The following is a 15,420-nucleotide window of genomic DNA, read 5'->3' as shown; positions in this document are numbered from 1 at the left end:
TGCAAGAACACAGAAACTAGAAAAATGGAAAAAATGACTAATTATCTGCAGAAAAATAAGAAACCAACATGTAAGAATGCATGAAAGACTGAAGTTTCTGATACAGAAACACAGGACTCAACTCCAAACCAAACTCAAGTGCAGGAATGTCTTTTTCCAACTGTCTTCTCCTGAATTATAATATTTCACATACTAACTGGGTCTCACTGACCTGTTTGCTTGAGATAACGCACCTCCCAAAGTGATCCTTTTATAGACATTCATAGACACAGACATATATACTTTCTTAAATCTTATGGAATAAGCAAAGGTGTATTCACCCAGCTTTTCAATTTCATTACTATTTTATTCAATTACATAACTACATGGCAGAAACTTTTCTGTATATGTTCACTTTTGAGTTTGAACTTAAATAATTTCAGTAAACAATATATTTTACTGGGACAAGAACATAAGGTAATCCCTGAAGTATGACTGAAACTGAGGTATTTTATGTAGCCTTACCTTTATTGACATGCATAGGAAAGAAAACACTAAAAGCAATACATGGTTACGTTGTTGTTTTTGTGATCAAGCAGTATTTCTTTTATGGATGACAGGTAAATTCACATTTTCGCATGGATAAAGTGATCATTCCTGTCATATCAGAAAAACAGTACAGATATCCAGCGTGAACTAAAAACCCACCAGATCACTGATTGCTTTCCAAAATGTAGCCAAGAATAGATGTTTTAGCTGTGCCTCTACCTGTGCGTGAGTCTCTGTTTGTTATCATCCTGTTTGTGTCTGATCTGACAGGTGAGCTGCCTCCCAACATGATGAGGGTCACACACCTCTTTCCCTCCCACCATGTTTCAGGCAGAAACCCCCCCACCACCACCAGATTTATGGTGCAGACTGTCACTGTGCACACATGTGTGTGCTTCTGCAGCCAAGTGTGGGGGCGTGAGTGAGTGAGTGTGTCATAGCTCCTGTCATACATTTCCTAAAACAACGTCTCATTGTCGTGACAGCTACCTACACCTCTTTTGTGCAATGACAACTCCTTCTCTAATTATTCTTCAGTGTGCTGCTTGTTACTTTTTTTCTAGTTTTTCTGTAAATTAGTCTTGAGCTGTTTAACACATAAAATTAGCTCCGTCTAAAGGTGCAAAGGCAAAACTTATAGCCAACGAGTTTTAAAGGTGGCCTATTGTGCTTCCTTGAACAGGTTAGGATGGATCTATGGGCTAGATAAAACATGTTCATAACATTTTTGGACAAAATCATTTTCAGAAAATTTGATTTTAATCTGATCAGTTCTGCCTGTTGCGACTCATTTCAGAACACAATTTTTAGATCCTCTTGTCACTTTAAATCCAAACAGTCTGCTGCTCAACTCAATGTTTACACTCACACAAATGCACAATCATACATCTTTGAAAAGCAGACGTGGAGCCTTCTGCACAATCAACAAGAATGCAGCAAGAGGTTTCTGGATGGTAAGTCAACAACAAAACACTTGTCTTTTCCAGCAGCCATTGTACATTGCATACAGAGGTAAAAACCAGCTTAACAAACAAGCCGGAGCTCAACTTGAGGAGCTAGGTGACGAGCTGGACTTCAATGGGGCTGCTAGGGTAGTGGCAGTATCTGCTGATTTGTGACATTACATCCCAAAGGTTTTGTAATTGTTCATTTTCTAGACACCAAAAATTAATAACTTTTTTAAGCGGTAGGGTTGTTTTTAGATCAGTTGAGATCCACATGAAAGTACAAAAATGTGAAAAATGTGAATTTTGCCTAATATGTCCCCTTTACTATTTATTTTTTACTATACACATTGAATCAGAGAGAGGGCACACAACTGTATCCACACTGCCTTCTTCACATCTCGGAGAAGGACAGGTGTCATCCTCACCTTTAGATTTATGCCTTGAAGAATAAACAAACCCAACAACTTCTAAGACCCCCATTCACACAGCCTGTTCATGCTGATGCAAACAAAGCTTGTGATTTTACACAAGGTTCTTCCAAGGGGTCTGAGGTTTCCAATCCATGCATGCGTGGGAGGTACACCGCTTCTAACAAACTGTTAAATCCCATCATCGCTCCTGTTTTTTTGCTCTTATTTCCCCAAATATACTCCACTGTAGCCAATCCCTGATGTACCGAGACTCGCCGAAGGGCACCAAAGACCTTCAAATTTGATTCTCCCACCCTGTTTCCTCTAAAATGAATCTACTGAAAACAAGTAGCAAGGTTTTTAGTGATTCTTACGTTAATGGAGAAACAAAACAAGTTAGATCCAAAACAAATTGTAAGAGCAGGTCAGAGCCAGTGTGACAGTTCAGATTTTTGGAGATCTATTTATCTGTGTTTGTGGAATTGAGTTGAGTTCTATTAGGCCATGAAAACTTATAAAAGTCTATCAAATGAACTTTCATACTTCCTGTAATTTTTAAAGGTCAGAAAGATCAGGGCCACTGAAAAAAAATAAATAAATAAAAAAATATTTAAATCCTAGAATTCGGAGTTCTTTTCTTAGATTCAGAATTGTTTAAATTGTTTATACACCATCAGGCAAATTTAGTCTTAAAACTCGAATCTGCCAAATAAATATGGGAGAGCGGTAGCGTAGATAACAGGCAGGTTTATAAATTCTATGACAAGGAAGAAGTCCTTATGATTAGTTATTATTTTCATGCACAAACAACATAATTGGCATACACTTCATCATTTTTGGTTATTTTTTTGGATTTTGACATAAAAAAAAGTCAGAATTCTAAGAAAAAAAAAGTCTGATTTAAAAAAAAGTTAGAATTCTAAGACTTAAATCCAATTTTTTTTTGTTGTGGTCCTCTACTTCAGGATGAGGATAGAGAGACAAAAAAACCAATGTGCAAAAAAAGATTACCTTGCTAAAATACTTGTAAAGATGAGAATTAAATTAATTTAAACTCTTGTGTCTCATTTGACCAAAGAAAAACTGTCCTAGTTAAATCCCAGTAGCAAACTTGACACAATAAGGTTTATTAGAAAAGAAAGGCTTTTCTCAGGCAAATCTTCCTAAACACCTAATGGCTGTTATGGAGACCTGATGCTGTTCTCCTGTAGTGATTTTTGGAAATGTTTTTACCTCGCTGAGCTGACAGTGTGTGGCAACTAAATAAGTTGGGGTTTTCGTCCTACACATCGGTCAGTGGCTGAAAGAAATAGGCAACTGCATGTTGTCGGGGAAACAGAAAGTCATGGACTATTGATTATATGTTTAAAGACACTCAAATCAACTTTAAAAAGTAGATAAATTAAGATACAAATGCTTCAGTTACATTTGTTTTAAATAATAGTTTATTAAATAATTACATTATGCCACTTATGATTTTCTTGAAAGCAAAATTTCCATTGGCTGTTCTTCTTCACTCAAATTATAGGTTGCTTTCTAAATTTTTCAGTGTGAAATTATGCTGCTGCCAAAATAAACCCCCTTATTTTAAGCTTTAAAACACATCTTTACTACATAATTACTCTGCGTCTGAATTCAAAAATGTCCTTCAACTCAGGACATTGTTTTGCAGTAAGGGCTTAACCGTTTGAGATCAACTTCATAAAATAAGATTCAGAAAAACTTAAAAAGTTGAAGAAATCAGTTGATACACATCCTAACAATACTGATTATAACAAAAGCATGTTAAATATGGAATTTCAGACTACCTAAAACAGAACATCTGGGGTAAATCATAGTGTATGTACTGCTTCTGCTTTAGTTATGTGAGTGTCAGAGTGCAAATTTAGCCATAAGGGATATTCTAAGATTGTTCTTAGAGAAGCAAAACTGCACTGTTGGCTCTCTGTCAGAAAAAGGAAAGAAATTATAGATCTGCTAGTTTCCGCCAAGCCCTCTGACCGCTAACAGATGCTTCTTGCAAAAGCGACGATGCCTGTAAGCCACAACAAACTGTAATTCTGCAGTTCTTCCTCTTTTTTTCTTCACTTCACTTATGCATGCTTGTTATTTTACCATGGACGCAATCCAAGAGCAAAAAAAAAATCTGGAGATTTGAAGGCTTTGTTCAGACTACAGGCCCATTATTTCCAGATTGATTTTAAAAAGACGGGAAAAAATGTTTGTTTCTTTGTTAATGAGATTCAAACCTTGTTTTCAAACACAAATTTCCACTTGGACAATGCTGCTAAAAGCAAAGTACAGAGAAGGAAAGCTTATGGACTGATTCTGAACACTCTCTCCTGGTACTTTTAAGGGAGGGGACTGCACAGGACAAGCTGGGGAAAAAAGCTTTTAGCATTTCCAGACGCTTTTGTGAGCAAAAACAACCCATGAGGAATTTAACAATGTGTTACAAATCACATCTGATAGTGTTCAAGCAATTTTCAGTAGCAGATTGCGAAGATTAGATCCATAACACAAATTGAATCTACCAGATTTGTATTTACGTAGCTAGAGTTCATAGTCACAATATCTAATATTTCTGAAAGTCAAAGCCCCAAATATGAAATTATGCTCTTACTTATGCCTATAAATAATAATAAATCAGTCACTGAGAAGTGTTCTATTTAATGAGACTCACACACATGCTTTCAGTTTAGACAATATATTCATACGCCTGCGTTGACTTAAAGCAGCAGCTGTAAGTGTGTCAGTGAAGCAGGTAATAGAGAGCCAGCAGGGCGACCGACTTCACTGATATCAGGTAATAGGTCTATTATTGCCTAGTGCTAGACGATGTGTATGAGTGTATGGGGGGAAGTATGTACGCATGTTTCCAGCCATAGTCTCCAGGACAACTAATCGATTCCTCATTATGGTTTTAACACACATTGACCAGGATCAGTCCTTCACTGACACAAATACACACACACACACCCCCACACACGCATATGGTTATTACAGTAGCAGACATTGATCAGGCAGACCTTCAGGTCTCCAGGCAGCATCCATAAATCACCACAGTGGTATTATCATTATTGCCAACAATACCTGAAGGAGGTTATGTATGAATGCATAATTTAAAGTCACTACATTACTGGTTAATATATCATCAAATCTATTTTGCAACATGACATCACTTGAATCAACAAGTGCGAAGTGGTTGGGATTTTTTTTGTTTGTTTTGGACAGACGGATGAATATCAAAGATGGACTCTAATATCCATTGACTTAAATTGAATTATGTTCGAAATGCTTAGATTTGACCACATTTTTGGCAACACTGACCAAACTTATCTTCTCATATAACATAATAGTCAGTAGTAAAAGTAAGCTGGTTACTCCGATAACTGTAACTGCACTGATTAAAAGAACCCCAGTGGAAACCTTTGGAGGAGCACATCTCTTCAGTTTTAAAGCTTAAAGATTGGGAGTTTTTACCACCCCGTACTACAATATGCTTTATTTGTATTTCAGTAATTTTATTCCTGACTTTAAAATTCAGAATTCACACCTAGATAGTTGTATTTTAATGTAGTGCAAACATTTCTTTATTCAATTTTTGTTGCAGTCTATTGTAATTCTTGTTGTAGATCTATTTTTCCATGTTTTAAGTCTTGTTTGTTCTTAGCTGTTTCATTGAATGTGTTGAAAATATGACTAATGTTTTTTTAGTTGATCCATTATTTTTTTTGTATGAATACACCTGTCTCTACAAATACCACACCAATTAGACTTTGACCCCAGCTGTACGAAATAAACAGCTGACATTTCTCTGTGAGCACTTGTTGCAGTCACTGCATAGTTTACCAATAACAGCGCTTTAACCTCAAAAGCAGGTATACAGACTGATCACTACTTTTCTCCTACCAAAAATTAGTGATTTCCTTTCCTTTCCAGAAAATGAACAGTTTTCTGTAGTGATCTCCTACTTTTTCCATCCCAACACAGTGTGATAACACCGTCTTTGGCTCTTTGTTTGAACTTTTGTCTGGATGTTTGACTCTCCTGCTGGTAGAGTCACAGTGATGTTAATCCAAACATGCAGGCAGCTGCTAAATGCCCACAGCTGGTAATCGAACTGTCACTCCACATGCTGTTCCTCTCTCCTCCTCCCTCTTTTATGCATTCTCTTCCCTCCACCTTTCTCCTCTCTGCCCGGAGGCCAATGTCACATCACATCACTCCATCTTCTCACTCTTCTCTTGGTCAAGTCTGCACGGCTTCTGCCTGCCAGCCAGATGTGTCTGCATGTGTGATAAAATTTTCTACATTTGCAGACAGCAGTGTTCACATTTGATATGTGACTCATTACACAAGACACACAAGAGAGAATAAATCTGGCATAAAGTTAAATGACTGATTGAGGCAGAGCAAAAAACAAGCTCTAAGGCTTTGCTGATTTTTTTTTACTGACCGCATATGAAACTCTTTTTACAGTGACTTATCCTGTTCAAGGGTGTTCATCACCATCAAACCTTTTTATGTTATTTTGTCCCATTCCAACCACAAACTTCACCAAGTTTTATTAGGTTTTTATTTAAGAGACTAACACAAAGTAGTGGGGTGGAAAGAAAATTACACAAAGCTTTTTTTTACAAATCTGAAAAGTGTGGTGTGCATATGTATTTAGACCCCTTTACTCAGATACCCTGAAATAAAATCTGCAACTATTAACTCTTAAAGTAATGAATAGTTGATAAACAGATCCTGCTATAAATACATCTGTTCTCTAAAAGTCTGAGAGGATTTCACCAGTGAAAAAACAGCATCATGAAGCTCAAGAAACAGTTATTTAACTGAAGAGTGGAAAAGTTTAGTTAAGGTTTTAAATCTACCTCCAAAGCTTTGAAAGCCTACCTTAGTACTGTTTAATCCATCTGACAATGAAAAAAACACAGCAGGGCTGCAAACCTACCAAGATGAGGTAAAAGTGCTTAAACCGCTGGCCAGGGAAGGAAAGCATTTAATTCTGGAGTAGTCAAGAGGTTCATGGTAACCCTGAAGGAGCTACAATGATACATGCAGCTCACAAATCTGGTCATGATGGAGGAATGCCAAGAAGGATGCTGTAAGAAGCAAATATGCAGACGAAGGTATACTGTTCTGTAGACATGGAATATGACCATCAAGAAACTTTAAACACATCGTCACCTTTACGAAACATGGTAGTGACAATAGCATTCTTTCTTGGGAAGACAACGGCTCCAAAAACACAGCCAGAGATGCAATGAAATTATTTAGATTAAGTCACGTATAGAAAAATTATTTGATAAAACTTAAAACAGATGTTCACAAAGGCTCTTCATCCAATATGACTGAGCTTCAGCTGCTTCATAAAGAAAAACATTGGAAAATTGGCAAAAAATAAAACTAAATTGTAAAAAAGGTCCCATGCTTTCCTTTCATGTGGTGTCTTTCTTTCACTTTGCAAATTCTGAACTATTCTGTGTTTATTGGAAAACATGTTTGCGGTTGTAACCATAACTAATGTGGAAAATAGTTGTCATACCACTACTCGATATTGTTTTACTCCCCACACTTCACAAAAGGCTTCATGTGTTGCTTGTAGAATGCATGACTTGACTTTAGTACCAAAACTATTATTGGACTTGATTGAATGTGATCATTTTATGGTTAGCCATCATGACATTACATATCATTTCCTGTTTTTGAAGAGGAAGATAGAGGTAAAAAAAAAAGCCAGATGTAATAAAAAGAAATGCAAATAGAAATACTAGAAAGAAAAAAAGAGAGATGTGACTTAGAAAAGGTATTTAGTAGTTCTTGATTTCTGAAACTGAATGCTGAATGATGATTTTGATTCATCAAAGACCAGCTGATAGTAGAGACCGACAGCTTGGAGAGGGATGGAAAGAATGAGATAAATTAGACTCAATCGCATAAAGTAAATTGAACAAAAATAGGTCAAAAACAGGAGAGCAGAGGTAAAGAGAAGGAAGGAGGTTGGCAGGGGAGAAAGATCGAAGGAGGTGAGATGGGCAAAGTTGCAAGAGCAGATGAAAGATGATAGATGGAATCCATTGGGCAACGGCGACGAGGGTGGGAGCGGGGACATGAATCTAGGGGCGAGAACAGGGGAAAGAGCCAGCAGGAAAGAGGAGAGGAGACAGAGCGACAGGAGGTATCTGTCAGGATAATTTGTGCTTGCCCTCAGCGGACCCTGACGCTGCACTTTTCTCCGAGTGGCTGTGTGCGCGTCTGTGTTTGTGTGCGAGCGAGTTCCAAATACTCCAAATTGAGATCTTGTTTTCAGAGACAGAGCAGTGCAGCGAGGTATAGGGGAACATGTGAGATAAACAACCGAACCAATGAGTCAAAGCCGTAAATTCTCATTCTGTACCCCCAAAGGAAGATTGCATATGTCTACCTCAGAAGTCCCAAAAGTTCTGCCATCATTTATAGAAATGTTTCACCTCAGCAAGAAACTATTCTTCAAAACAAATGGAAAGCACTAAAACTGAAAGAACACATCTCTGACAATTTTACTTGGAAAATACTACAAGGTGCAGTGGCCAAAGTGATGATCAACAACAGCAGTTTGCTTACTTGGAGACGGATACTTGACTTTTGGTAAGCAGGAATTAACCCAGCTTAAGATGGTTTATGAGCCAAATAACTGTAAAATGTGAAGTCATCACTCACTAAATCAGCAATGTCAAATTAACTGTAGACAATGTCTCTATGTAGAAAAAGTCAAAACCTTAAACATCATACTTCTCCTTTAGCTTAAAGTCCCAACAATTAAATGCTGGATAAACAGCATAATGTACAGAGTATCACAACTCTGTGATGGCTGTAGATGGCTAATTGATTGTTATAACACTTTTTTTCTAGGTTACAAGAAAAAAATATTTTGCTCTTTGAAATATTACCCATCACATTTACACAGGCAGTCATGGTTTGAAAAAAAAGGAGTGCTCCTGTTGCTCCTATTACAAAAATAAGGTTTAAAAACTGCAGTTACTTACAACAGACTGGATACATGAGCAGATTGCCCTATTAACTATTACTGCTTTGTTATGTATTTGCATAAAATGTCAACAAACTATGAAAATGCGATAATAATCTGCACAACAACCACTATTACTTAAACAGTACAACCAGATACAGACTAATATATTAGGTGTTTCTGTTATATAATATTGTCAATAAAATTGTAATCTATGGGTCCATTCATGCTAACAATAAGTAAATGCTACAAATATCATTAGCATATCTGGAATAAATAACCGATATGTTAAGATAATTAATGTAACTGTATGAATAATTTTTCCTACACTTTTAGTTTTATATAGTGCTTCAATGTCTGACATTTTCATTTTTTGTGTAAATACCATAATACTCAATATTTACTCAAGGTTATACCATAGAAAGCTCATACTACAGTAGTGTATGTGGCTAAGATTTAAGCATTGACCTGTCTTGAAAGGTAAGTGGAAACAGTGTACAGAAACTGCAGGAATTCATACTTTTGTCACAGCATATAGCAGCACACACCAGAAGTTATAATTACTAAGTGGTGTTCTTCTGGCAGGTGCACCACCTATTGGTTTTTGTAACTTGGCAGATGTTGTGCAGACGGTGCATATTTAAAAAGAACAAGCTCAATCAAAGCAATTTGTGAGCAGGTCTCTCAGTATAAGGATCACTTTAATCGAACAGTGTAGGAGCCTGTGGGATTTACTGAGGAACTAAAACTCAGACAAGAAAGCTGGCAAAAATGAAGAAAGTATGACTCATTACAAGCAGGTTTGCTTTGACTGATTCTATGCTTTAGTATTTATTCTTCTCTTAATAATCATTTTTTAAAGATGTCCTGATTAGGAGTCATTTAGTATCTGGCATTTAGAGACAATTTTTAAAAATCTTTAATTAAAATAAGTGTCATATGCAAAATATGCTTGAAAATTCAGAAGCTTTTAAGTTGAGTGAAATAACATCTCAACAGTAATACACTTATGCTTGAATGACATTATGAAATTTGCTCTCTATCGCTGGATTTATGCATTTTTTCTGAGAGCAAAATGTAATTTACCAATCCAAAATTTGTGTTCTACAGCCTCAATTTATTGTATTGACTAATATTTGATATGACTTTATTTTAAAGTTATTCTCCTGCTTCATAAATGTAAAAAATTTCAGAAATGGTCTTTTAGCAAGCTGGAGATATCTGAACCCAGTGCGGAGTTGGTACATGCTACAGATAAACCAGAAGATGCAGGTACCAATACAATCTCTCCTTTGATCCATTGTAAGTAGTCAGTGGTGGCCACCACTAACTATAAAGTTAGTAGTGCTAACCTTGAAGCACTAGTCATAAACTTTAGTTCTGCTGACACTAAAGAACTACAACATGGTATTTAGAAGAAAGCTAGTGCTGAGGCCTTAACTTCTAATTATATCTGTTCGTGAACAACTACAACACCCAAGCATTAATTCAAACTTAACTAAAATCACAGCAGCAGTAGCACTAATGTCAATATTTTTAACAAAACATAAACTAAGCTGTATTTTTTTTTCCATTCCTTTTCAACTAGGAATTTAATAAAAACCTGGAAAGGCAAAAAAGTGTTTGCTTGTTTATCACATATTTTGAAAGGAATGTAGTGGAAACCTTTGAGCGTTTCCATTATATCGTGCAGTTTCTGTGAGTTTATCTGGAGGGGTAAGCAGCAGGGGTAAGCAGAATTTTCGTCTAAAAATATACACGTTTTTTAAAACGAGGCTCCATTTATTAATTAATTTATTTTGCAGAAACTGCATAGTAAATTACAACTCTAAAGAAAACTCAAAACCATAGTAGATTGTAATATTTATCACAGGAAATAGTACATCAGTTGTAGATGCATGACTGCATGTTTGCTGATGGATGGTAGTAAATCTTGAGACTGTTATTTTTTTTATGACGGAAAGAGACAGGATGAATCATATGGCCGTTCATAAAGCAGCCTTTGTTTGCAGACACAGTCTGCTTTTTTGTCCCTAGAGGAGTTTGTTTTTTACTCTCTGAAGAGATTAACAACAGTTTATCTGTTTTCACCAAAGCTGAGAAAAGAAACATATGCACTGTTTTTATAGCCATATCAAATGTAAGAGACATCCAGAGACATAAAAAGAGATCAACCACTGATCGGGGTGTGTGTGCGTATGTTACATGTGTTGTGGTTGTTACTCACAATCAGTGGATGACCATGTATGTATATCCTACATAGAAGCAAACACCAGCAGCTCCTACTTCTTTTTGCCCTCTGAACCCAACGGCTCAGTTTCAGGCACACACACTCATGAAGACGCACTCGGGGCCAGGAGCTTGTAAACCTAAATAGCTCCTCACCAAAGGGCACCAGCAACACTGCAAATATCTCACTCTGCAGGCTAGATCAGGTCTTAAAAAAAACTAAAAAAAAAAAAAAATCAGAGCATGTTATTTCTTATTCCTGCTACATTTCATTCTCGTGGGAAACGGCTGAACCTTAAATGGATCTGAGAAGAGTGAGGCACAAGATAAGTCAAGAGGGTGAGAGAGGAGGTGGTGAGGGGAGATATGGAGAAAAATCCAGACAGTGAAAATGGAGAAATCCCCTGTATAAACTGGACAGTGAGTATAGCTGAAGAAATACCAAGAGCCCGGGGACAAAGGGAGAAGTATGTTTTTCATTTTCACAGCTCTGTGGGAAAGCAAACCAGAACAAAGCACAGCGGACATTTTCTACTTCCCTGGCTGTTAACAAACAGACAGCCAGTGAAATATTGATGCTTCAATCCCAGGAAAGAAATGTCTGAATGATTTTGGTACATCTGAGTGGGGAGAATTCACCTATCTATAATTAATATGGCTGAAATGTTAATAAGTGGATGAGAAAGCACTGAAACGCAGACTGAGGTTAGAAAAGTAAGTGTGTGTGCTACTATATGTGTATTTCTGTATTTTTCTCTGTTGCTATCTGTGCCAGAAAGTTTAAATCTCCAGTTTTTTTTACACACACTACCTCCCAAAGGTCTCTCTCTACTGTGTATGTGGAGCATTCACCCATTTTGTGGCAGCCACAGAGATGAGAACTTGCAGACAGTAGATCTTGTGGCACTTAAGACTTCACAAGCCAGTTTCAATATTTTAGGTCCACAGATATCTTGTAAATGTCACCAGCTGTGCTCAGTTTGTCCTCTCTAGGTCCATTATATAGTGAGTCAGCAATTTTGTATTGTTTCAAATGTCTGCAGTAACTTCTACTTTCAGTATTGACTTGGAGGTTTGCCATCAGATGCAGTAAAGAAGTTTGAAGAGGTTGTACAAAAATATTGGTCAAAAAACCACACTGAACTACGACCTGTGAATGCTAACTTACTCAGCTAATTATTGTAAGTTTCAGACTCTCTGAATATTCCCAACCACAGTTATTTTTTATGTCACAAAAACTATATTTATCCTCCACTGATCGTTGTTTGTTTATCTTATAGTTATCTTATAATATGGGAAAAATGTCTTCTAACAAGTTAAATAATCTGCCAGAATTACTTTTTCATTAATATTAATTATTGACAAAACAATCTCCTATATCTTGCTGAAAAGTTACTGGTAAGTAAGTTTTGTCTTATTTGCACTAGAAATTAGAGAATAATTACTCAGCAAGCTTTTTTTTGTTTTTGCAGTGAGATATTTGCCAAATGAACAGCAGCAACAGTGCACAGTTACATGAAAACATTAGGACACCGCATGAAAGTGTGCATGTGATTTTAAGAGATCTAAACGTGGAAATTTAAAATGTAAAATAAATGATAACAAAACTAACATAGCCAAATAAATAAAAACTGAATACCTTTTAAAATAAAATCCTTTGTAAAATATAATGAAAATGCATTTTTTGTTGAGGAATATATTAAGACAACCCCATTTTTATCCTATCTAAAATGGCTAAAATCAAACAAAGGTGTATCACATCAGGTACACAAAATTAGATCATTTCTTTGTATTTTGCAGGAGGCTTTCCATTATAAAATCTCAGACAATTTAAAATAGTGTGCTTTTGACTCCTGAATACCAGATCAAAAATCTGTGTAAATTAGGAATCTCTGATTGTAGCAAGTAATGGGTCTGACTAATGGATTTCCACTTATCTTAAAATAACTTGAAATCATCCATCGCACTGATGGAAAAAAGTCTTGCAATAATCAAATGCCAACATGACCTTGCAGCACAAGCAGCTTCGCCCTGAGAGCAAACCACAAGATGTTAAAAGAAATCTCACAAAACCACAAAATGCCACAGAACCTGCAGCCAATTTTTGCTACTGTTAATATGAAAGTGCATGGCTGCACAGTCAGAAAGAGACATGGAAAAAAAACAAAGGCCAGAAAACAGAGAGAATGTAGACAAAAATGAGAATTACTGGAATAAAGCTTTTGAATAGACATTCAATTTATCAAAGGCTGCTTGAAAAAGATTTTCTGTCATAATATTAAAGCTGAAGCAACACTGACCTCTGCAACATGAAATTTACCAAAACATATGAGTAAGCTCCACAAGAATTGGCTAAGATTTAAAATATGGGTACGGATATTGCTGTTTAAATGCAATTAAATAGATTCCTTTTCTAGAAAGAGGTCAACATTGGCTTGCTAACGTTAATGTCCTTGTCTTTTAGACAATTTTATAATGTGCAAAACAGAAATCTCCTAAGTTAAAAGATTTTATTTTTCATTGATGAATAGTGCAAGCACAAAGCGTAACAAAAGTAAAATCAACTGGATACTCCAAATTCAGTTATTGTTTTTTTATTTGGTGAACATGATTCAGTGAGCGAGTAAATTATTTATTTGAGAAATAGACTTTTGAGTTAACATGATTTCTGACTGCCTCCTAAAACTCTAATCCAAAAGTGCAATTTTCCACAATTTATCTTTCAGCCTGCCTTTATTGCTGGTTGCTTGATTTTGATTTAATGGTGTCTTCCCGTCGGCCTCGCTGTGCAACCAAAGCCAAACACCCCAAAAACGTGACGAACACCAAATCCTCTAATCTGTTTTAATGCAGCCAAAGTGTGAAAAAGCCTGCTGGAACAGTAAATGTGTCGTAATTAGACTTTGATAATTAGAGATAGGGGATCTAGGGAGGTCCCAAAGTGATTATTATGGCAAAGTGAAAGCCAGAGAAACAGAAGGAGAGTGGGCTGAAGTTCACCAGCAACTCTCACTGAGAAACAGGCGAGACCCAAAGCTGCAGGCAGAAACAAGAAACTCAGACTCACTGTAGCTTCTCATACAACTTTAAATGTCCCCACTGTTTAAATCAATTCATTCTCAATATTTCTCTCTACAGCCTTTTTGTCTGCCAGTCATCAGGATCATCTGTGTGTTTTTCGCTCACCTGCAGTCCAGCTTCTCCATTTCAAAGTGTGGGTTGAAGTTGAGGACGATGCGCTGCGATGGCTCCGGGGCCGTGATAACCCAGTGACAGTTCTGGTGGGGTGGATACTCCTGCGGGTAGCCAGGGGTGGTGATGTAGCCGGCATACGTGGCATCTAAGTTCCCACCGCATGGCTCAGAGGCTGGGTGAATGGAAACAGACGAGGCATGAGTGACATCAGAAAAAATGAGATTTATTTTTCAATTTATTTAGATTTACAGGAAGATCTTACTTTAAAGATTGGTGACAACAATTACTGTTCGCATCTTACTATAAGACACATCCACAAAGGTTTTTTTTTTAGTGGAAACGTACATATATAAGCTATAAGCCGCTGGTATCTCCGCCTCTCTCGGTTTTAAAACTATTCTCCTGCAGAGGGCTGCGTCCTTAATAAATCTGCTGAATTTATTAAGGACGCAGCCCTGCGTCTCCAACGCCAAACCAGGGTTTCGTTCACGCCGAGCTTACGTCCAACGCCTCTATTTCCCTCCTCTACTGCCAGTTCGATACCCTTCAACTGTTTCCAAGATGAGGTGGTATGAGTTGGAAAACATTTTTCCTTCGTGACTGCTGCTAGCATGCGCTTGCTCTAAAAGAAAATCAGCACTTTCTTCTTTGATTTCCAATTTTGACTTCCAATGATTCACTTCCTGCTAAAGAGCCCCCTGGTGGTTGAAGAAAAAGCCACAGAAAAGTCGCACAGGGCTAAAAGCGCATGGTTCAAAGCGGGGGGAAAAGTAGCGGCTTATATCCGACAAATACGGTAAATGACAGTAGGCCATTTTCTTAAAAAAAACAACAACTTTAGTTTTGTGTTGTATCAACAACATAAAAGGCTACACTTTTCATAATATGCTGAATTTAAACCAAGAAACAAAATATATTTGAACAATTTCTTGAATGAGCGCTGGTAAGGTGAAATTAAAGGAGTTTGTCGAGTGTTCATGTTTAAAAACAGAAGTGCATTCTGCATCCCACAATTGACTTTATTTCAGTTTCCCGTTCTGGTATGGCTCTGCCATCTTTATTTCTGTCTCTGGCTAGTTTAAGGATGACCGATGGA

At 36.9% G+C, this 15,420-nt stretch overlaps 1 protein-coding gene across 2 annotated transcripts in view; it reads right to left on the bottom strand.

Annotated features, from left to right (window-relative positions):
* The window catches only part of LOC102235215 (neuropilin-2-like), a 119,134-nt gene that overhangs the window by 85,576 nt on the left and 18,138 nt on the right, over positions 1-15,420 (bottom strand). For both annotated transcript variants that reach the window (XM_023336769.1, XM_023336768.1), the window contains exon 2: positions 14,316-14,496. In XM_023336769.1, coding sequence (XP_023192537.1) covers positions 14,316-14,496 — 181 coding nt within the window. The remainder of the gene's footprint in view (positions 1-14,315; positions 14,497-15,420) is intronic.

Source organism: Xiphophorus maculatus, chromosome 7 (assembly GCF_002775205.1).
Source record: "Xiphophorus maculatus strain JP 163 A chromosome 7, X_maculatus-5.0-male, whole genome shotgun sequence".
Lineage (NCBI taxonomy): Eukaryota > Metazoa > Chordata > Actinopteri > Cyprinodontiformes > Poeciliidae > Xiphophorus > Xiphophorus maculatus.
The sequence above is the reverse complement of the archived record's forward strand: the minus strand, read 5'-3'. Positions and strand labels throughout refer to the sequence as shown.